At 37.9% G+C, this 23,990-nt stretch overlaps 1 protein-coding gene across 2 annotated transcripts in view; it reads left to right on the top strand.

Annotated features, from left to right (window-relative positions):
* ZFAND3 (zinc finger AN1-type containing 3) overlaps window positions 1-23,990 on the top strand; it is a 134,388-nt gene that overhangs the window by 90,901 nt on the left and 19,497 nt on the right. For both annotated transcript variants that reach the window (XM_030945297.1, XM_030945298.1), the window contains 2 exons: window positions 6,685-6,750; window positions 23,778-23,948. In XM_030945297.1, coding sequence (XP_030801157.1) covers window positions 6,685-6,750; window positions 23,778-23,948 — 237 coding nt within the window. The remainder of the gene's footprint in view (window positions 1-6,684; window positions 6,751-23,777; window positions 23,949-23,990) is intronic.

Here is a 23,990-nt window from a genome sequence, read left to right as displayed (position 1 = left end):
CTGGCAGAAAGGTAAGAGATTGTTTTTCCTACTGCACCGACTGGATGTTTATACTCTGAATTTTATTGCTTGCTGAAGCATGACTGTGTAAAAAGCCACATAGGCTATAGCACTCAAAAAGTAATGGTACTTTTTCTCTTTGGAATAAAATAAAAATATATGTCATTTTTTTCAACATAACTTTGTGAAAAATGGATAAACAAGTGCATTCTTTCTTTGCTTCTTTCTTGCTGAATGGCCTTTTCTCTGACACTATGCAAAAGGTTTCTACCAATTTATAACAACTTCACTGGTTTTGTATTTTGCCTGGATTTGTGAGTAGATTTCTAGATGGCAGCTTTTCTGTGTATGCTCTGAAAATACTTCAGATTTTGAGTTATTATGATGACATCCTTAACTTCAATTTGTGCTTTTTAAGGAGAGTGATTTTTAAAATGACAGTTGTTCTTGGATGTTATTCATTGTATACTTTTTTAAATGACCTGACTGTGAGAATTCAGCTGCTTATTGCAGTAGGAGTCAGTTTTGTTCTTCCTGTCTTCATTTGTTTTGAGTTTTTTCAGGTTTTTTTCTGGGGGGTGGGGTCTGTGTTTTTGTTTTGTTTTGGGTTTGGGTTTTGTTTTTTCTCCCTAATTCAGTCAGTGGGGAGCTTTGTTCTCTGGCTCATCTCTGACTGACGGTCACATGCATACCCACTTCTGTAACTGGTAAATGTATAAACAGACCAAGCTAGCTGCCTGTTTTTGTCTTGCTTGTCACACATCATTGTAGAAGGTAATTTGCTTTGTTGCTAACCTGATTTATTCTCAATAATGCTGATTTCTGTGTTTTTCTCTGATTCAAAAGAATGCAGTAACTGGTAAAAATGTGCTGGGCTACAGTAAAGCCTGCCTGACCCACGTGACCCAGTATTAAATTAAACTTATTCCCAAACATAACTGAGAAACCTGCAACTGGGTGATGGTGAATAATTCTAATTTTCTTTATCAACTCACAAGACTGTCATGGGTTCTTTCTCATTGTAGTCAATTTTGTGTCTTGTATCAAAGCAAGAGTGGACACATCTCTAATACAAGATATGCACCTGTCTGGTTTTTGATGTTATAGGCATTTTTGGGTTTCTATGCCACAGAACAAGAACTAGCTATTTTCTCAGGCTTTTGCTTTTATTAAATTAGATAACAGTAAAAGTTGTTTTACATTGTCTAGGATTTTTTATTTTTAGCCTTGTTTTCATTAGAACGTATTTACAAATAGTCTTTTGGTACTGTTTTTAATGTTAAAATTAACTAACTCGGTTTTTAAATTTGATTATCACTGAATCTGATTTTTTTAAAATATTTGTCACAAAATACATATATTTCAATAGCAATGCAAGCAGTTTTCTTAAGGGAATATGTAAGAATGCTATCAAATGTAAAACCATATTGAATTGAGGCGCTATTTCTTTTGAGAAATGCCACCCATGTTAGGTGCCAGTAGGAGACATAAAGGCAGTTAGAAATTTGAATAAGAAGTGTCATCATCATCTTTTCTTTAGTGAAGATATTTCTGTAAGTTTCCATCTATTCCATACAGTCTCAGTTTCATATAAAGAACATATCTGTATTTTCTGACAAACAAAGGTCTGGCACAAAGATTTATTAAATGAGCACATCTTTCCACATCTGTGGCATGATAATTTTGAAACATAATGAAGACCAGGGATGTTATACCACTGTTAATTATTCCTTCTGATTTATAGTCACTTCACATGCAGAGTAGACCGTGTATCCTAGGGTCCCATTTATTAGCGTGAAAGGACCCCATGGAACACAAAACAGAAACACAGTCACATTGGAAAAATGTGGGTTAGAGCTGCACAGCTATTAAGGTTCAATAAAATTGTTTATAAAAATGTGATTTAACTGCTGGTTTCAAAAGCACATTGTACAGTTCAACTTACACCTACAAAGTGGGAGAATATAGCATTTGTTACTGAGGAAAAACAGTTTACCCAGTGAGACAATAGTAGGGGAGAAGGTGGAATCTGAATCCGGTCTCCCTTTACTTCCTTATAGTTGTTAAATTTACCATCTATTCAGCAACAAAGCAGTCCAGGTTTTATTTCCTTGTTCAAAAGCTTCATGCAGAAAAAAATCCACAAAAGTACCTAAAGGCTGATTTGTAAAATTAGATTTTAAAAAGAAAACATTTTTATGTGATATTATCTTCTTATCTATGTAGTAATGACATCACTTAGATGATCATGCATCTTACTCATTCTGCAGCAAATAAGCATTTCTTAAGTGTTATAAAGTTCTTCTGCCTTTTTTCCTTAAAGATAGCATAGCCTGTCCGTGCAGACTGAACTTAGAAATTTATGTTTCCTTTTGCGTATGTATTGGTGTTTGTAATCAATTACTGTCTTCATACTCAGTTGTGTAGATTAATTAGATTATGTCTCTCCCAGTTCAGGAAATGTACAACTAGGTTGCTGGTTTGTACTGGTTTCCCAAGGTGGGTTCTTTCCTGTATTGCAAATAGGCATGAAATTGTTCCTGTCCTGGCTAGAACACTTCTCTCCAAGGAAATTCAGCTCTTAAGTATTACCTTCTGCCAGCCTGTTGCATTCAAGGAGTCAGTGGGGCTTATCTGGGGAGGAACCATCACAGTACCAAAAGTTCAAAGAGGAGTTCCTCTGTCTTTACATTACCATGATCAAATATTACTGAGGTTCAGTATTTTTCATGTTTGGCTTGCAGTTTTTGTGGCATCTGAAATAGTTTCAATGTATTACTGTAATTTAGACTTTTTACTCATGTGTTAACTTAGTTTTGCTCCATTCTGCATCTGTTTCTCTGCACAATGTGCTTCTGAGTGCTGTTCAAACCCACCTGATGTGTGTCCTCTGGGCTCAAACTTAGCGCTTCTCCAAACAGCCAAAGAAGAGGGGGTTGAAGACCCTAGTGTTGAGCTTTTTTTCCAGAATAGAAGGCTCTGACTGAGTGGAGTCACTTCACTTTACAGAGTTCAGGAAGGGAAAATAGCAAGTTGCCCTGACTCAGAGATGTCCTCAGGACAAATACTGCTTGGCTGCAGTTAACATAGTTTAGGAAGGGAGATGGACAATGCAGAAGGGCATTCTAAAAGACAATTTAAACATACAGAGTTTAGAATTTAGTCTAGAATAGTCAATAATAGTAATATTAATGTATCAATAGAAATAGAAGCAATATATAAAATTTTACTACTTTGGATAATTAGAGAAATTAGGTTTGAATCTGTTTTTCTAATCAATATATTTTGAGTACAGCTAACAGTAAGTTATGGAAAGCTGTGGATATCAGAAGCCAAAAACATAGTGTACTACATTAACAAGATCTGTTGTATTAATATATGATAAGGTTTAAGTTTTCTTGTTTTTTCCTTTGTTAATTCTATGTTTGAATTTGCAAACTTGAGGATTCTCAAAATTCTCACAATTCTTCTAATTTATTGAGTAGTTTTTAGTATTTTTTTCATTTATAATAATCTTCTCTTGAGATTACATTATCCCTAGGCAGTCACTGCTTTTGTTTGAAAGAGGAGTTGCAAATGTCAGAAACCATACACTGGAAAAAATACGAGCAGTAGCTGTTGTGTTACCTGTTAATTGGATACAGAGTTGAAAGATACTTCTTTTCTCCCATTTTAATGTCTTGTTTGTGTTGAGCAAAAAGAGCTCTACAGCCTTGTGGGTTATGTTAGAAGCTAGACATGTGTGGCCTTTCACTGTGCACTGAAGTGTTTTATATAGCACAGTTAAATAACCTTGAAAAATTTACTTTTTTAACAATGAAAATGCAGATATATCTTGAATCATGCAAAGTTATAAGCCTACCTTTGTGAATAGTCAAGATAGACTGGTGTCCTATTGTTATGACTTCCCTTTTCTTTTTCACACACAGAATTTTTATCAAAGCTGTGAGAAATATACTGTCCTGTTTCAAACAGTACAACGATGCTGGAATTAGCGCAGTTATATGTACCAAAAGATTCCATGTAGTGACTTCCACATAGAGCTGCACAGCCAAGCCCACAGCACTGAATTATGCATTACATTTTTAATGGTGGAACAAAAGGAGTAGCAGAAGGAAATGCAGCAAAGTACGTGCTGCCTTCACTGGTTATTAGGCACTAGTGTACATGCATGCAAATCCCAGGATACTCTTTGTTGAAACTCTGGTGCTGTGCTATACAAATCAAAGCTGTATGGAAGCCATACCTAATGAGGGAAGAATAAATAACAGGAAAACTCTGACAAAGGCAAGTGCAGAATGCATACCAACTTATTGTATTTTAGAGAGTGAGAAATAAAGTTCTTACATTTGGCTGGATGCTGAAAGTATCAGCTACTGTAAATATTTACTTTGCAATAATTGAAAGGATTAGTCTTATTTGTTAGTCCACAGTGATGATGCCTCTCACTGTCTATTCAGTGAAAACTGGGAGAATGTAACTAAAATTATCTACAGAAGAGCTGCTGCATTTTAAGAGGCAGCTGCATCTAAAGTCAGTTCATTGAAATTCTGTACCCTGTTGAATTTATTGCTTACACACATTTTATATTGAAATCAAATACTTGGTGTCTGAAAGTAGAGACTGACTTAACAGACCTGCTCTGTGGGTTTTTTGAATATGCAGAAGGTTTCACTAGAAAACTTGGTAAGGATTCTGTTTCAGTATTGATTTTCTTCCCCAAATGCACCAACCCCTACACTAAGCATCTTTTGAGCCTTTTGCAACAGTAGTACTAACATAGATCAAGTTAACTTTTTCTAGGCCAGAATATAAAAAAATTGAAAATATTATGGTGTAAAAATTATTTCTGCTTACTTGACCATTTCTGGTTGTTGAGAAGAGGTTGTTGCTTGCCAATCCTGTCAGGCTTGAAGCCAATACCACTTTGGTGATACCAGGATGCTTGATCCATCCATCCACCCAGGATGCTTTATTTTTGCCTAGGAAAGGACCCACTCCAGGACTCCCAGTCCTCCTCACTGCAAAAGCAAGCTTGTCTCTTCTCATATGTGACTTGACCCTGCATAGAGTCCCCACCACTCTCCTCCCCTTACCTGTGCAGTTCAGCCATTTCTCACCAGCTCCCTCCTTGCCAGCCTGGAGAATCCAGCAGTGCCTTGCATCACTGTCTGTAACATCTGCCAGCTATCCTGTTGCCTGTCACAAGCAGCAATTTCTTATGTCAGGTTCAATAGTTTCCCATATCCTGCAGGTTCCCTTAACCACTGACAGGCCCTGATGAGTGCCCTCAGTGTTGGCCTGCAGGCCAAGAATTGGCTTCTTAGCCATTGTAACCACCCATTGAAAGATTGCCCATCGCACAGGTGTGAAATGGTGTGTGTTGCTGGAGGAACTTGTTGGGAGAACAATAAACTCATCAAGTTTATTGGTCCTTCTCTAGAAAATTGAGTGTAAAACTCTGTTCCCAAGTGGACTTCATTGAAATCAAATGCAACGAAGAAAGTTACTCATGTTTTTCCCCCTCAACTGCAGATTTATTTTTTTTAAGAGTTACAATGCTATGAGTATTTCAAGGTAGACAAAATTCCTGAGACCTGAAACTTCGTGAAAAAGAGAAATAAAGGAAAGCTTCAAGGGGGAGCATCATAGAGAGCAGCAGAAAGAAACACTTTACTAACAAGCCAGCCTTGAAAATACTTGAAAAGGTAAAAGCATTTCCACAGTCGCACTGCTGCTTTCCAGATGTGCAAAGACTGGGGGAGGAAAAAAAGGGAAGAAGTATTTTTAGTATTTTTCAGTGCATGAAGACTTAATGTTAAAGGTTATCCTGTTATACTAACCTCTGTTGTATTGCCAGCAAGTATTACTATATCACCAGCCATTTAGTGCAAACTTGATTATTGGTATTTTGATAGCCAAACTCTAGTAGGTCTAACTCAATTTCAGGCTCTCTACCATCTTCCCATTTATAATATTCAATTTTCAAAGCTATGATGTGTATTAACATTGGCAGTGCTACTGTCAATTTGTCTTGGCTTCTCTGCATGGAGTTTATTTTTATTTATTTATTTTTCCTGCAAGTCATTGTGTACATTCAATTGGTTGCTATTTTAACAAGATCTCTGGAGAACTCCTCAAAGATGATGCATGTTAAGAAAAAGGCAGAAAGCAATTTGCTACCAAGCAGATACCAGATGAGTGGGCAAGAGTCCAGAGCTGAAGAACCTTAAACATGGAAAAGAGCTTGTTAGCATATACTTGTGCCACACTTAGAACACATAATGAGAACAAGATCAGAGGCAAAGTTGTTATCTCACTGGAGTCAGTAGCAAGATTTGATATCAGAGAAGTGATCACTTTGTCCCTTGTGTCACTTGTGGGTCACTTAAATACATTTCTAGCATTGCAATTACGGTGTATATTTTCCTAAAAATGCCTCTTGAAATATTTATAAAGTATATTTTAAAAGTGTAACTTTGTCCCAACTTTTCATCTTTTTTTTTTACCACCAGACATTCACATTCAACTGGGAAAAAAGTACTGAGTAGAACTACTTCCATATGTGCTCTCCAAAGACAAGTGCTCCTCCATGTTTTTTATGTTCTTAAGTATAATCTTGATGTGGTTGTAAATGTTAAATATAGGTGGTGTTTTGAGACATACAATCTTCTCTGTTTCCAGGTGGGCCATGCACAGGTACAGCTCATGCCTCGTTAACCACACCAACCAAAAGATCTTGTGACTCAGGTATGTGTTTTGTGGGATAAAGAAATTAGGTTTTGCATTATATTTAGCAGTTATAGTTTAAAAGAAAAGGGTAATAACCATACCTGGCAAATGCCAAATGAAAATAAATATTGTTACTTTGCTGACAGAAATGTACATATAAAAGGATTAGTATGCCAGATAGTTCATCTGAGAATCCTGTTAAACATAATTCTATAAATACATTCTGTTTTCAGTTAGTCTTTGTAAAAACAAGACGTACAGGAGTAATCAGTTCAAGTCTAATGATTGTGCCAGTGTTCTGGGAATCCTGCCCTTGAAATGCAAAGTATTGAGTAGAAAACTGTTCTGAGTACATTGACTTTCCCTGATTGAAGATGCAGTATAGACAGCTGATCTTTGCTTTGAGACTAAATTTTACCTGCTTTGGGTCCTTTTGATGCCTTTATTTCTATATGCAGGATGTAGATGGATAATGTCTCACAGAGCTGGTATTAGGAGTGACTTGTTAGGTCATTGCCAGGCTGAAGTCACTGCTTCTGAATCAGATCTGTCCTGAAGAACCACACCTGCACTCATTCAGTCAGGCAGCCAAGTTACCTGCGCTGGCTCGAGTCTTCTGCAGGCTTTGGTTTTGTGTGGATTAAGGAGAACTCACACGATTCTTTCCACCAGGACCACTCTTGGAAGCCATAATCTCCTGGGGAGCGGCGGGTGTGTAGGTGGTGGTAATGTTCTCTCAGTCGGTGTTTCCAAAATAATTTTTGCCTATATTTGCATTTATGTGCAGAAAGGAAGGGTATTCCAGTTTGAGTAAGGGCCCTTGCTCTTTAATGAATTCAAGGGAAGTTTCCTCTGAAGTCATTCTTTGAAAATGTCTTTCTAGTTACTGTTTGAGCTGAGCTGTAGTTGTTCCATAGGTGAGTGTTGTTAGCTTGCAGCAGATGTGTGGTGATACAAGTTGGCTTGTTCTGCAGTGAAGGAAGGTTTACAGAGAAGCTTCATTAGTTTGCTCTTGCTGCAGAGGCAGACTTCTCAAGTAGCACATGATAATCTATGACAGTGAGTGTTTTTTGCCAAAGAACTGAGTTTGGAACTGGAAGATAGTTCTTCAAAACAGGGAGACTCGATTTTCTTTCCTGAGTAGCCATGGATGTGTATCTAAACAAGATGGAATGTTTGCCACTCTATCCCTTGAAAACGAATCTGCTTTGCTCACGGTATTTCTAAATTGTATTTTCTTTATATGTTAGCTGTTTTAATGTTTAGCTGGTTTTCATGGCAGAGTAATTGAAAAGCTTGCTGTGGTGCTACAGATGCAGTAAACTGAGAGTACTGTTGGAAATTTTTGTGTGTGCGTGCTTAGCAAAAAGAAATGTAAGTTCATTATTTGGAGTGTGAAATGGCACCAGTAAAAGCTCCTTGGAGAAAAGCGGATGAAAGCACAAGACATACTGAAAAATGACTTGGCTAACTTCACTCAGTAGTTCTTTTATTTTTAGTTTGTGCTCTTGTTTGGTCTGTACATGCTTGTATGTTTTTCATTTAGTGTGTTTTGCGAGAAAAGGAGGAGATAGCCTTAATTTGATACTACAACTTTAATCTTCAGTCAGCTAAATCTACTGTTTTTGAATTACCTCAATTTCCCCTGTGGTTCTTACATTATTTGCTCAGTAATCTACATATTATCTTTATAGTCCCTTACACAAATAAACCTGGTACCAGGAGTTATTCTTCTTCTCCAGATCTTGAATTTTCAGCAAACTTTCATCTTTAAAATAGATTACCATGTTGTCATGGGAATTGACAAGAAAACATTGGCTACAAAATATTACCCAGAAATGCTGTGACATCTTCAGGCATGAGCAGCATACTGTGTAGGTGAACATTTGTCAGGGTTTAACCACAAGGCCAAAACACAGCCCCATTATCTACTGTGAAGAAAATTAACTCTATCCCAGCCAAAACCAGCACATTCTTTCACACTAGAATCACTTCACCTTCCCAAGAAGCTACTTAAATGATGCAAGTAGTATTTGTCAACACTACACATTGTTTATAAGCCTATTTTCTTTAAGTATCCTATGTTTCTTATGCTTGGAAGGGCTTTGAGGAAAAAATGTTGCATTGGATTTTATCTGTGTAGTTCTGTTCACCCTTCAAGCATAGTTTTTCCCCAAAGTTCCCTAGATCAGCATTTGAGACAGAAAATTAGAAAATTGACCTACTTATTTTATATGTAAGTTTCCATCAGAATATTAAGGAAGGAGATAAACCTTTCATATTTTATCAGCATGAATGTAACAATTGAAGAAAGATCAAAACAATAAATCTGCCAAGGTAAAGGAGAAGTTCTCATAGAGAAAAAAGAGATTTTACCTAATGTACTTGTCAACCTGCATGCTGTAAGAGCTGTTCTGATAAAAAGTAGTATTATGACACCAAATAGTGGAGATTTTCCTTCTGTTCACCAGAATCATCGCTGTGGTAAAAGTATTTCTATTCCAGTGTACCCACAGGACAGGGATTATAATGAAAAAAATGAATAAAGCCTTGCAATCATTAGTTTGGATGATGCCTCAAAGGCTTCTGAGCACTGGCAGTCTGAAGATTTTGTAGGCAGAAAGATGGGGCTGTGTGGCCCAGTGTATAGCTTATTATGCATTTTGATTTGTTTCCTAATGGTTGGGTAATGTGATGATTGATGGCAGGTACTGGGAGGCTTCCTCTAGTACAGGCATCCACATCCCATTTGTATCAGGTGCCCATGTTGGGAAATTGCAGTAACAAGTAGCATATTACTCTTGTTTTTCTGCTGTACAACTTTAATGATGATTTACTACACAACTCTAAACAGCCAGATTTTATAACATTTTTATGCAGCTTAAAGGAACCTGGAAAAAATTGATGGAACTCTCTGAGTATGCTCACTTAACTTTTAATTGTGCAGCAGAGAAGGTGGTAGAAACAGGCAGATAAAATGTGGTAATGATACAATCAATTCATACATTATATTCATAAAGTTGGTGAGGTTTTAAGTACTTTATTTCTCAGTAGCAGTTCATCAGAGATGTGCATCTGTAATATTTTGTATAGTTATATGTGTAGATAGCTCACATTTGATGCGAATATCTGTTGTAGATTGGTGTGATGGTGTTTATATTGTACAAGATGAGACTATGTCTCTTCTCTGTGTGTTTTCTAGTTTAAAATTTGAGTCTAGAAGATGGAAATAATTATTTCACTCCTTGAGTAAAGTGCTTAAACAGGGCTGTGGTCCTTTTTGAAGTTATGAATGTATTGATGTTCTTGTACTAAGATATGTGCTTACTTGTTACGGTGCCAGGAATCCAAATACATTGAGGTTGAACCTCCACAATTGAGAGGACAGCCTTTGAGGAGTTGTAGGAAGGTCAGTTTATGAAAATAGAAGTACACAGATTTTGAACCTGAGCTAAAACCATGAGATCATTATATTGATATGATCATTTCTTTAATCAATCTTTATGTGTTGAGTAAGGACAAAAGGACCTCATACACCACTAATTAGATTTTCTTTTTTAATTGCTCCAAAGTGTTAAGCTCCTGAGCAAAAAATACACAAAAGATTGCTGAAGAGGGCTTTATAGCACTAAACCAACTTTGAGGTCTGTTTTTCATTGGTGTTTCAAGGGACTATTAAGGTGTTCTTTAGTGTTTGACTTCTGGAGGGCATTGTGTTGAAATCCAGCCTTCTTGGAGCTCTCTCACCAACAGGAAAGTGATGATAGAACAGCCTTTGAGCAGCATAGTAAATCACCCAGCCCTAGCAATAATAGTGCCCATTAGGGATGCTCTTCCCCCTCCCTCTGCTCAGTTTCCAGCTGCACTAATAGAGCAGCACATCAAGCAAGGCTGTAAATAAAAGTTACAACCTAATAGGTGGGTGCTGAAGTGGAACGGACGGGAGCTGAGGCATGGAGGCCTTATTGCTGCTCATCAGCAATTACAAACAGGATGAAGTGCCTGGGACTGGCACTGATGTGGCAGGAGCTGATGGAGGCTGGGGGATGACACCAAACTGTGATCTGATGATGGATGGTGATGGCTTTTTACTGCCTCAGCTTATTGCCTACTTCTGTGACATGCTGGATTGTCTGTTCCGTGCTCCCATATCTATCTGGATGGACAGATTGGTTTCCTCTCCTCCTGGTTACCTAGGAGCCTTCTCTAAGTGTTATGATTATTGTAGATTAAAATCTTCCTAGTGGTAAGGATCATAATAGTCATAGCAGTAAACAAAATTAAGGACTTGCTCTAATTTTGTGATTTATTTCCACTATTGCCTTTCTCAGCTTTACAAGGCCCTCCTTGTTCATTAAAAATAGTGGATATGGTTCACCTGAACTTTCTTTTACACTGAAGACATCCCATGATTTTAGATTAATTGAGTTAGTTGGAGAATCCAAAGAGATGGGTTTGGGGTCAATACATCAAAAAGTTTGTTAAAAGTCAGCTATAGCTGTGATGATCCTTGCCTCTGAGTTTGAAAACTTCAGCTGTTCCTGGGAAGGTTTATAAGAGCTTGTTAGCACACAATAATTGGTAATATTTTTTTTTTGTAAAAAAGTCTTTCTTGATTTTTATCTGTCACAGTCTAGCACATTTCTGTGCTAGACGTCTAAATCATTGCTTTACTAAACTGCAGTGAAAAAAATGCCTTGAATTTTAGTCTGTATTTGCTTTGAACTAAACAGAAGTTTTGCAAGCATCTTCATAGTTCATACATTAATCACTCATGCTGTTTACTTTTGAAGAGAATTTTCTTCCAAGTCGTGGAAAAAACACAGCATTCAGAAATGAAAAGATATGCAGCAGCATGACAGCATATGAAAACAGTGACTCCTGTCCCTGTCTATTCAGTACAGGCAGGATAAAATAAATAGATTATTTTTCTATCATCTTATGATATTAGGACAGGAATACTTTTGCTGCTGTGTTAAAGTACACTAAAGTAAGATGAATGGAAACTTTTCACAGTATTACTTTGAAATTAACTTTCACACTTAGTGCCTCCTAGGTGTACCTTTTCTTTGCATTGATCATCAAGTGAGGAAGCTAGATAGCTGAGGTGGCCAAAGGGATTAAAAATGTATCGTGGCTGTGAAAGCCCTCTTTCACATGCTGTATAGATAAATTACAAATACTTAACAGACATGCCAGTAATTTTTATTTAGGATTAACTCCTTTTTCTTACCCGTCTGTTGTAGTCATTCTTGAAAGGACTGTTGGCTTTAAGAAATAAAATTAATGTTGTGGAATAAGATAAATAGATAAACATGATAACTTACATGGTTATTAATGTTTCCCATTTTATAACATTATAGTCCCAAAACCCCTACTAACTGAGATCAATTCTCTTAAGACCATGTAAGGCAGAACATGATCTCCAAGAAAGGAAACTCCTGGGTTTAAGAACTGTTTAATAATTAAAATAATAATAAATCATAAAAAAAGGAAAATAGCAAAAAGGAGAGAGAAATAACCAAGTTTTGCCATCCAGTTCCTGAGCCGCAGCCCCTGACCAGTTTCCCCTGACCGGTTTCCCCCTGGTTTATATGCTGATCATGACACCATAAGGTATGGAACACCCCTTTGGACAGTGGGGGTCAGCTGTCCTGGCTGTGTCCCCTCCCAGCTTATTGTGCCCTCCAGCCCTTCTCACTGGTGGGGTGAGATGAGAAACTGAAAAGCCCTTTACTCTGTGTAAACACTGCTTAGCAACATCTAAAACATCAGTGTGTTATCAACATTATTCTCATCCCAAATTCAAAGCACAGCACTGTACCAGCTACTATGAAGAAAATTCCAGTGGAAACCAGGACACGATGTCATGCAGAAAGAGGGATTTGGTATATGCTGGTGTGAGTGGCAGAAATGTGCAATAATTCAGGTAGATTTTGGTTATTCAGAGGTTCATAGTTTATAAGAATCAACCATTTTTTCCGTGGTGGGGAGGAAAAAACCCCAACCCAGTAAAATAGAAGTAAAACACAGTAATCAGAATCTCTCTGTGGCTGGGGAAGAAGGGCCTCCTGGCCTGTGTAACCTCCCAGCAAGTGCTGACACATACACACCTCTGTGTACCTCACAGTTCTCCCCACTCTGAGGTCAGTTCAAGTTCAGCATCCTAACAAAAAATGTCCTCCAAGTGCTTAAACTGTTATTCCCACTAACTTTATTTATCCTCTCAAATCACCCAAATTCGTCTTCTTTTATCCTTTGTGCAGTTCAGATAAGCCCTTGAAACTTTTTTATACTTCACTAAATAACCCCTTTAAGACTTTCTGGGTTTGTGTAAGTCCATTTCTCAGCTTTCACATTTCTTTATCTCTTTTTGCTGCTTTTGTTTCAAATTTTTCATCTGTTTTAAGTTCCAAATTCTGAGTCCCATGAAAAAGAACAACTTGGAGGAAAATGTACTTGGGTCAGTAGGGCAGGATGATCTCTTGAGAGGAGTTCACATTGAATTGTCAGCCAATAAGGAAATTATTTTGAATGTCAAACTAAAGGTACCAGATGATAGGAATAAACACTGTGTGGATTAACTGTGTTAGGAACAGTATAGCTGGCTGATTAAGGGAAGAGATTTTTCCCCTCTAGTTGGCACTGGAACAGGTAGCCACAGAGGCTGTGAAGTCTTAGTCTTTGAAAATTTTTGAAAATGCACCAGGCCCTGAGCAACCTGATCCAATTTCTTTGATGTTTTACTCTGCACTGCGCAGGAGGCTGGACTGCATGACCTCCAGAAATCCCTTCTAACCTAATTTTTTCAGTGACACTAATGGAAAAAAAATATGATATGAGTCTGAGAGATACTTAGTCTAACCTCAGTAGCATTCGTAGCACTTAATGAGAACTGAGGTCTGGAAGTACAGGCAAGCATTTAGTGCCTCAAGCACTTCAAGCTTTGTGGAGAAGAGCCAGGAGAGAGACTCTTGGAAAGGTGGGAGGGTTGGGAAGGCAAAGCAAAGATCTGGGAGAGCAGTCCATGCAGCGGCATTCTCTTGGGCCATGAGCTGACAAATGACCTGTGCTTTTGTAAATGAGACTCTCCTGTCCTGAAAAAAACATATACTGCTGCCCTCAACATCTTCTCACTGCATTTTCTCTATGGGCTGGTTGGTGAAATTGTTGCCAAATACAAAACTATGCAATTTAAAAGTCATTGTCTTTTAAAATTCAGATATTATCACCTCTTTTTACCAAAGTCTTAGGGAATTATGACAAAGAATTTGTCTTCAGTTTGTTGAAACTGAAGAGTGAATATTATGTCCTTTATGTATATTTTGATTAAAATGAAACAGCTTTACCTTGATTATTTTTTAGTGGTTTCATGCCATGTTTAGTTTTCCGAACTCTCAAGATCTCTATGGTCAATTAAGTGAGCTCTGACGGTAGGTATATACTATGAAAGAATATACATCTATTACCCTTACTTAACATTGCTCTCCCTAGAGTTCTGAACTCCTTGTTTTATAACCACAGACTGCTGGAAAAATTGCATATCATTGTGATGATGTTCACTGGGGTTTTCGGGTGAGGTGAGAGACGAGAACGTTGACTCCATGTTCAGAAGGCTTGATTTATTATTTTATTATATATATATATATATATTACATTATAACTATACTAAAAAGAAAAAGAAGGAAAAGTTTCCAGAAGGCTACCTAAGCTAAGAATAGAATAGGAAAGAATGATAACAAAAGCAGCTGGTTCTGACCGAGAGAGAGAGCCAGCTCTGCCATGACTGGTCACTGAATCAAAACATCCACACGAGACCAATCACAGATCCACCTGTTGCATTCCACAGCAGCAGATAACCATTGTTTACATTTTGGTTCTGAGGCCTCAGCTTCTCAGAAGGAAAAATCCTAATTAAAAGGATTTTCACAAAAGATGTCTGTGACATATCATAACTTTAAACAAAGCACATCCCCTTTAATTTCAAGGGTAAAGAAATCAGGGTTGTATGTCTTGCATTTCTCACCTACACTCTACTGGAAGAGGATTTGGGGAGCCTAGAGTTTGCTTTAATTTTGACAGTATGGAGAATGTCACAAAGAATAGTTGAGATCATTAACTTTAAAGACCTGGCTCCTGTCAGGTTGAAGAATTGAATTGATTTTACCTCAGCAGTCAGCTTCTTGATCTGATTTGTTCAGATCAGACAGCTTCCTTACAGGTATGCTTTAGCAAATGATACAGATAATTTTAAATTTATAATTATTAACTTATAATTTGTAATTTTAAAACTGTTACTTTACTGCACTGGAGATTTTTAAAATTAAGTTAAGCATTAAATAACTGGCCTGAAATAGATTTGAAACAAATAGCTACTTACATTCACTTTTAAATTCAGGTTGTTTTGTTGTTTTTACTACTTTAAAACACATGTGACTTGCAGGGAGCAAATCCATGATCAGATTCCTGCTGTACTTTTTGATGTGAGTGCCCCAAAGGTTTCACCTGAGTCTTTTGTGAAGTTCTCTATTCTGACTAATTATTTCAGTGAGCATCAGACAACTTCTAAGAACAAGTTTTCAGTGTTTCCATTTAGATTATAGTTTTCATAAGGACTTCAAAAATAGATGAAGGTAATTTAAAAGCCTTTTGGAAGTATTCTTTAGTCTGTTGAACATACAAGGGGAAAATGTAACTTCCTAGAAAGTGAGGAAGTTGTTTGTGAGAGTTCTGGGAACATACAAGTGATATCCTTTTTCTGTACCAAATTATTTCTGTAACATGAACTTTGAGGGCAACACCTTGGAGCAAACAGGATTGAAAAGGAGCTGGATATAAGATACAAGACAGTGCAGGATATAAGATACAACAGTATACTGTTGTATCCTCCTAGTTTTACTGATCTGTTCTTCCTCTCCCTGGTCTTTGGTTCAGGTTTGTGTAGAAGCTTCCCAAACATCTTTCCAAACAGTAAGAACTACCTGGTAAACCAGCCTGACTTCTGGTGTACTGTAGACACCAATCAGGTGTACAGGAATTCTGTCCTATGCCAGAGTTGGTTGTTCCCCCCACCAAAAAAAAAGAACTTGCTAGAAAAAGTAACACAGTCAAAATATAAACTATATAATATAAGTTGTTAAGGTTTATTTAAAGTAATGGAATTAAAACCAAGTTTGAAGATGGATTAGCTGTACATTTCAGAATGTACCTTCTCACAAATGCATTCAGGAAAATTTTTATCAAAATACAAGAGTTCTTAGGGTTTTTTCCTTGACATTAATCAGGTACAATCCTTGGAGCTATAGTCTCTCATTGCAAGATTTCTGTTATAATGACATCACTGAAGTTCTGCACTTAAAAGAAAAATTAGTTTTTTGAAAGATAAATATTGGTAAGTATTTTTTTCACTGCTAGCAGGCAAGAGTTCTTTACAATTCCTCTTCTGAATATCTCTCGTAGCCTTGGAAAACCCTCATTATACCAATGGGGGAAGGGTCTACTAAGGAAAACTCTGTGTATGAATGAAAAATAACAGAGCAAATATTTTCTATATAGAACTTGTTTTAGGCTATTAGTTTGAAGAATTACCTTCCTGAATACTGTATACCATCTGATTGATGAGGACATAGCTGGAGTATACCACTAGGATTTGGAAGCAGAGCAGCACCGCTTATTTATGCATGCTGGAGCTGACTAGCAAATATGAAATATTTATAATATTATCTATTCTTGCTAATCATATTTTAGAGAATTTCACAAAGCATAAGGAGGTTCTCATTAAAGTCAGCAAAACCAAACCTATGATATTGCTGAATGCTTTCAAGTTTCCTATTTTATCAGGACCAGTGTGAGCTTATTTGTGTGTATTTCTATATACATATTCAGATATATAAATATGCATATTTGAGTACTACTAAGTAGTCTTAAGGTGTGAGGAATGGCCAGGATGTTCATGATTTGTCTTCATAGGTTCTTCATGTGTATTAGTGTTATGCCTTTTTTCTTTCTACTTGTGTCTTGTTCTTCCATTTAGCTATTTGTAGTGTGCATTATCCTTTCACTTAATAATCCTGTTCTGATTATTCAGGCCACTTAGGATGTCATTCATTCTCTAACTTCAAGTGTCACCAGAATCAGCCTTTGTCCCTCTCCCAGCCCTAACCCTGAACTATTAAAGTACATTATTTAATAATGAGAAAAGAAGTTCAAATTGACACCATAGAATATTTTTTTTGTAATTTTTTTGAGTTTAGTGTTGTGGTCCTTTTTCTCTTCTGGCCTTTTCAAGGTTCATGATTTATAATAGTCTGAATATATGAAGATGAGATGCTGCTTGTGAGCCATTGCAAAAACCCCCACCAACAACCTAAACCAGCTTCCCTTAGCATCCTTAGAATAGTATCAAGCTTCTACCCTGCATCAACTGTCCCCAGTAATCAGGGGAATGAGAATTCAGCCTCATGCCTGTACATACCAGCAGTCACTGAGTGTGTATGATGTTGCTGTCAGCAGCTGTTCTTAAACACATTCTTCAGGTGTCGACCCTTAGAGCATGAGATGAACAGCAGGCCTGGACTGTCCAACCTGTTCTCTCTTCACAAACTCATCTCTTGTGGCTCTGGAGGCTTGCAGGCTTCTCCCATGGGTGTAATTCAGGAAAGGAACCCCACTCATGTAGTTTTCTAAACAAACAAAATTCTTCTGTCAGCCAGCAGCAGTAGAGGTGGTCATTGCCTCAGGAAATGTTCTAACTAATTGAAATGCCTGAAGTTAATCCATCAAAGGAACTGTACGGTACAGGTGCCTGAATACATTTAGATATGTGCTTGTTTGAATCAATCTGGTATATAAGTACAAATGTTTGAGAAATAAATTAACATTTCATTTAACTAAAGACATGCTGACATCAAAGAGTATGGGGGAAGTAATGCAAAAACTTAAATGTAACACAGATGTAGTATGGGAGCCTAAATACAAGATGAAAACTAATTAGCTTTTCACGAAATTTAACAATTACGAATTTTATTGACAGGAAAGGATAATAGCCATTTTCACACTTTTTGTAATTATAACTTAGCTAAAATGCATGCAGATGCCTATGTGGTTCACTATTTCTCATACATTTTCAGCATTCATTAGATTAGTCTCTTCTGTTTCATTAGAGATGGTAGTTAGCACCCTCATTAAGTTACACTTCCTCTTTCCAGGTGACAATACTGGCAATATGGGTTTAAAGGAAAACAAAAATTGAATAGTGGGAAGGAATTAATATATAATTTTAAATTTTATTTTCCTGTTCATGAATCTTAGAAGTAAAAAAGGCTGAGGGTGGGAGAGAGCTCAGGAGGCTGATCCAACCTCCCTGCTTAGAGCAGAGTCACCTAGAGCAGGCTGGAGCCTGTGTCCAGTCAGGTTTTGAGTACCTTCATGGATGGAGCTCCCAAAAACCCATCTGGGCAACTTGCGCCAGTGTCAGACCTCCCCTGCAGTAAGAAAGCCTTTTCTTATGTGCAAGTGGAATGTTACCAAACTGGACATATGGTTATGCCCCCACACTTGTCTGTTTTCCTGAAATCATAATAATTAATACCCATTCACTCACATGCATAGACACATGTATATGTATATCCTCTTTTCTAGCAACACATGTCATGTGTGCCAGCTCTCATTTTGGAAAAATGAAGCCACGCTGTTGTCGAACACGAAAGTACCATTTACACCCAAAGCAGTATACATGCTAAGTTCCTTTTTTTGTTTTTTGAGGGTTTGTTTGTTTGATTGTTTGTTTTGGGGTTTTTTTTAATTAATACAATACTTCAAGTCTGTAATGGGATCCTTTTTCTTAGCTCTGTTGCAAAGGGGGAAGGAGAATTTTTCTGTCAAGAGTTTGAATCACATCAGTAATGTTTCACATTTGGAACATTTTGCAGCAATTCCCCCACTTATGTGTCTCAAACAGCTAGGCTGAAAGTTGTGGGAGGGTTTTATTGGTTGTTTTTACTCATTAGAGCTGGAAACAACTACTGTTGCATGGTTTTGGTGATGGATGAGAAATAATAACTTATGTAATACAACTTATGGGTGTTATTTATAGTCTCCAGTGTGATTTCATGGAGAGCCTCCTGAGGCAAAGAAGCAACTGATGGGATGTGAGTTCTATAGAGACTGTTCCCATGTGGTCTCTCTATTCCACATTGTTTAGGGACATTGAGTTTTAGTGCTGTTGCTTTTAAACTCTATGGAGGGGAAAAAATAAATCGGTGAAATAATGATGCTAAGGGCCCTGCAATGATACTAGAAAAGAGGTTGTGTGGTTAAATATTACCAAAGGGCTTATGTAAGATATTTTTGAGACAACTGTCTGTAGTGTTTTAAAAAAAACCCTGAGGTGGATTCACAAAAGAAATACATTTCTTATGAGTGGTAGTGCTTCCAAAGAGGTGCACAGCCTTGCGATGCAGTCACGATTGTGTGAGAAGAAAAGATAAGATGTTCATTTCAGTGAAATACCAGAGTTTCAGAATAACATTTTTCACAGCACTGTGCAGCAACAGGGAGGGACTGAGGCGGTCACAGTTGTCAGACTTGGCTTATGAGGTGTTAATCTTGATTTTCTATTTTTTTTTATTAATAGTCAACAAACAAAAGGGTTTTGGAACCACTGGGTTAATTTTAGATTCATTTGAACTAGAGAGATTATTTTAAATTACGATTCTGGTAAATGTGATAGGGAAGATTTGTATGGAGGCATTTTTTTCTAGATGAAATTTTGAATGCATAATCAACATGCCAGCCAGTTAAGTAATCCCTCGTCTAAGAACAGAATAATGAATTTTTAAGAAGAAAAAAAAAACCCTAGAAATTGGCAACAAGCTATTGCTCAAATTTTAGTTAATCCATGTTACATTGTTATTGTCTGTGACTATGCAAGTTTCTTCATGGACAGAGGTTTTAACAGCTTAAGCTGCTTCTAAAATAGTTTCAGGGGAGATAGCAGTTATGTTTGAGGTTTCATTAAAGACTGCTTGTTCTGGTGTTTGCACAGACAGCTGAGATCATAAATGCCAGTCTGTGTGATGGGTTCTTTGTGATAAGAAAAAAACCTGATTGAGTGCCTCAAAAGCTGTCATGAAACCAGAGATTAAACAGATTCATCTTGAAGAAAGCAGCTGCACAGGAGAGATCCTCTTTTTCTTATGATTTTTCCATCTCTTCCATTCTTCCTCCTTCCCTGTGAATTTTGTTAGCCCATGTCTCTGTTTGGCCTAGAGCATCCCACTCTCCCCCCAAATGCCATGGAGGAGCCATCATGATCGGAACTGAAGCCATCTGCATGCAGCCTGCAAACTCCTCCAAGGCTGGAGAGTAAGGGAGTGAGAATCAGCTCAGGCACCATTTTCTTGGAAAAATTTTGAGGGGAGAACATGAGTAATGTACATGAGAACAGGGACAGTGAGGAACAAATGTGAGTCTCTGTTCATGACATAACAGTTTTAAGAACACTGCTCTGCTTATTGATTCCAGACAAGCTTCCAGTTTCAGCCTTGCCTAACTGAACTTCTTTGTTCTTTCATTTCAAATGGGAGTTTGAGACACAATTAGAAAGATCTCTACCATCAGATATCAGTTAGAAGAATCCTTGCTTCTTAACTCAGAATTAAATTTGCAGTGGGAATGTATCAATGACAGTTACTGTGCTGAGCAGTTTCTTCCTGAAATTTTGGGAATTTCTCGTCCTTATTGTTCATTTTTATAGAGAAGTTTTATGATTTTTGACATCTGTGGGTAAAAGAAGAGTATTTTTGTTTTGCTGTGGGACTGAGTATTTGTTGGTTTAGGTGCAATAATAAAATGCAAGCTGAGCATGGAAAATGTTTCATACAAGCAAAGAAAGAAGTAAATGTTGTTGAATTAACCAACTTTCTGAGAAAAGTCACTGTCAGTCACTGGCTGAGAGAATCCTCTTCACTGTAGCCTTTGTTGGTTGTTTAAAGGTTCGTGCTGGGCATTTACTCTTGATTCTAGTTGCAGCACTTCAGCCTATATTCCTAGGGGTTTTTTTTTCAGTTGCACTCCAGGTAGTAAAGCTATGTATGACAATTTCATTTGCTATCAGATCTTTGAACTTTAAGGTTGCAAGATTCCAGGTGCTGGAAGATGTATCTTGTGTCCTGTACTGCATGGGTCAGGATCACAAAAAGCAATGTGATCTGGAAGAAATGCACACAGGACTGACTCTAAAAGGTCTGATTTCTGCTCTGTGCTTTCTCCTTGCTCATTGTACTTGCCCATGGGAAGATGGAAGTGTGTGAGCTATGGGTCTGGTTTGTGATGAGTATTAGCTTGGACTCTTGTGTTCAAGGCCCTGGGCAATCTGTGGTCACAGAAATGGTGCTGTCCCTGAGAGCCAGGTTGAGTTTGCCTCAGTGCTAAGTGGTTTAGCTTATGGCAGAGACATACACACTGTAAAAAATGAGATATCTATAATTTCTGTGATAATGAACAACTCATGTTAATATTCAGTTAGTCGTTACCAATTAACTGAAAGTGTGTGATTAGGTATTTTCATTTGTAGTACTACTAGCCTGACTTGAGGTAGCTGTTTTTCTCATTAAGGCATATGGTTTCATTAACTTATTAGACACTGCTTGACTCACGCCATGAATTGGACTTCAGGATCAGCAGACCACTATGGTTTCCATCAGCATAATTCAGAATACCAAATTTGCTTCTGAGAACTACTAGAATGGCTTCTATTTCCAGAAGCAAAGATGGGGGGGCAGCTGTTCCATACTGGCGGTGTATCTGAGTAGTGAATAAACTGCAAATGATGTACATCCTCCATTTGGGGCAGCAGGGTGGGCTGGAGCAGGTTTTGGTGCACGCTGAGTCAGCCAGCTCACAGGACAGAATCTGCCTGTTGGAGGGGGTGTCCTTGTACACCCCAGGCTAGCCTGGTGTTCTAGGCACTCTGAAAACAAGTGTCCATGGGACAGGACTGCTGGCCTTGGAGTATGAGTTGGGATCTCTGTTCAGGGAGTCAGGCAGTCTGTTCAGAGGATCTTTCCCTTGAACTGTTATCTCCAGAGATTTAAGACAGGACTAGTTGTTCCATAGCTGTATTAATGCATTATGTACTACTTTCTTTTCCTTGCCAAGGTTCCTGCACAGCCAGGCATGCAGAGGTGGAGTACATTATGTACTGAATGTTAGTTTAGGCCTAATATATGTATTTTGTAAGGTGTAAATTGTAATCTGTGACACTGATCAAAAAGGTGGCTGTCTTGAGGCACACATCAGATAAAATCATTGCAGCTTAATAAAAACTTATCACCTATATGCAGTGCAGAAAGCAGTTCACTCTTGTATAAAATGTGAGATACAGAAGCTTTATGCTTGTTGGAAAGCCAGGCACATTTTCAGCATATATTAAGAGCAGTATGACAGAAACAAAGTAGGCCTCAGTGAGGCAAGGTGTTTATTTGTAATGGCTGTAAACAGTGGGGTACAACAGGAAAAACACAGTGCCACAAGGGCTGAAACACAGGTAAGAAATGTGAATTAGTCTGTATTGCATGTGAGGAACCAGGAGAAGTTAACAGAGCGTCCCCAAAGGGAGAAGCTACCACATATTCCAAGTCTGACTCCTTTAGGTGTTTACTCAAGGAAAGTCCTGATGTTGATCAGCAGTGGCTCAGGTAAGATAGCTGACACAACAAGGTTATGGACAGGGTTCTATCCATGGCAGTTGCCTTTTCCTGCCTAATCCAGGACAGCACAAAGCAGACATAAGCAATGGAATCTTAGAATAATGGTACAGACATGTTCAATGGGTTATCATCCTGGCAAAAAGATAGATTTAACCTGTTATTTGTTGGATTATTGTTTGTTGTAAAGGAATTTAACTCAGCTAATGGGCTTTTTTTTTCCCTTGCTTACAATCATGCAGTAGAATACTGACTGATTGCAGTAATGTCTTTCAGCAGCTCCTTGCAGCACTGCAACCAACAATTTAATTTTTAGTACAGTTTGGATTAGATTTATTTGCAGTTTGTATTACAAAGAAATACAGCACTGATTCTACTGTGCAGAGATCTGGGAAGGGAAAATGTCTTTTCTGGCCTGACTTGGTTTGCAGAGCAGCAGATCCACTGAAATGTCATGTCTCTGACATGCCATAAAAACAAGGCTTGGGCATCTCACTGTGCATTCCATGTGCTACTCTAGAACCCTTGTCAGTACACTTTCCACTGTAAAAAAAAAATGGCACTATGCTACCTGAAGTAAAACTGTTATAAACTTTAACTCCTAAGGACTTTCCACGCACCATTTTCTTACAAGCCAAAATTTATGAAGTTATTAATGCAAATAGTATTCTGACTAATACTTTAGAAATGGCTGGGCATTTGGAATTTATAGGATGTATGTACAGATCATGCTTATTTTGTTTGGGCTTGTATTGTTGGTGTATACTAATTTACATTTAAATTGTTATCCATGTGGAAAGAGAGGGAAGCACGGTATGGTGCTTTCATGTACTGCCTTCAGTCATAAGAGATACAATTTACATGCTGTGCTTGAAAAATCCCCCTCCTGCCCAGGGAGGAAATAGGTCAAACCTGTGCTCAGTTGTTTTCAATCACTTCAGTTAGTTTGTGTGGGGACACTGAAGGCAGTGCAGGAGAAAATAAATGAGATGACAGATGAAGCCTGCAATTGTTTAGGGTGGTGTATGCTCTACATGTATCTCCATATGACCCAGCCAAGGCTGGAAGGAAGCTAATCAGCTCACTTTATACTCAGTATTGATAGCAGGAGGGGTTGTTATAGGGAACAAAGATAATTTGTCCTTTACTTGATGCTCATTTTGGTTGTTAAGAAAACATGCATATACAATAGAATGGGAGGTATCACACTGCTTGGTGGTGACCCCAGCTGAAAGCAATATACCAGCTGAAAGCAATATACCTTCAGTCTGTCTAAAGGGATGCCTCAGCAAGGAAATTCTAATATTTTTCCTAAAATATTTGTTGTGAATACAACAGATTCACAGTCGGAGAGTGAGGCTTCTCCTGTGAAACGGCCACGGCTACTGGATGACAGTAATGACAGGCCTGAAGAAACCAGTCGATCCAAACAGAAGAGTAGACGTCGATGCTTCCAGTGCCAAACAAAACTGGAACTAGTACAGCAGGAGCTGGGATCGTGTCGCTGTGGTGAGTACAGCTTGGCAGTAGCACCCGGCTTTCGAATGCAGC

Source organism: Camarhynchus parvulus, chromosome 3 (genome assembly GCF_901933205.1).
Source record: "Camarhynchus parvulus chromosome 3, STF_HiC, whole genome shotgun sequence".
Classification (NCBI taxonomy): domain Eukaryota; kingdom Metazoa; phylum Chordata; class Aves; order Passeriformes; family Thraupidae; genus Camarhynchus; species Camarhynchus parvulus.
This window is presented reverse-complemented; position numbering and strand designations above follow the sequence as displayed.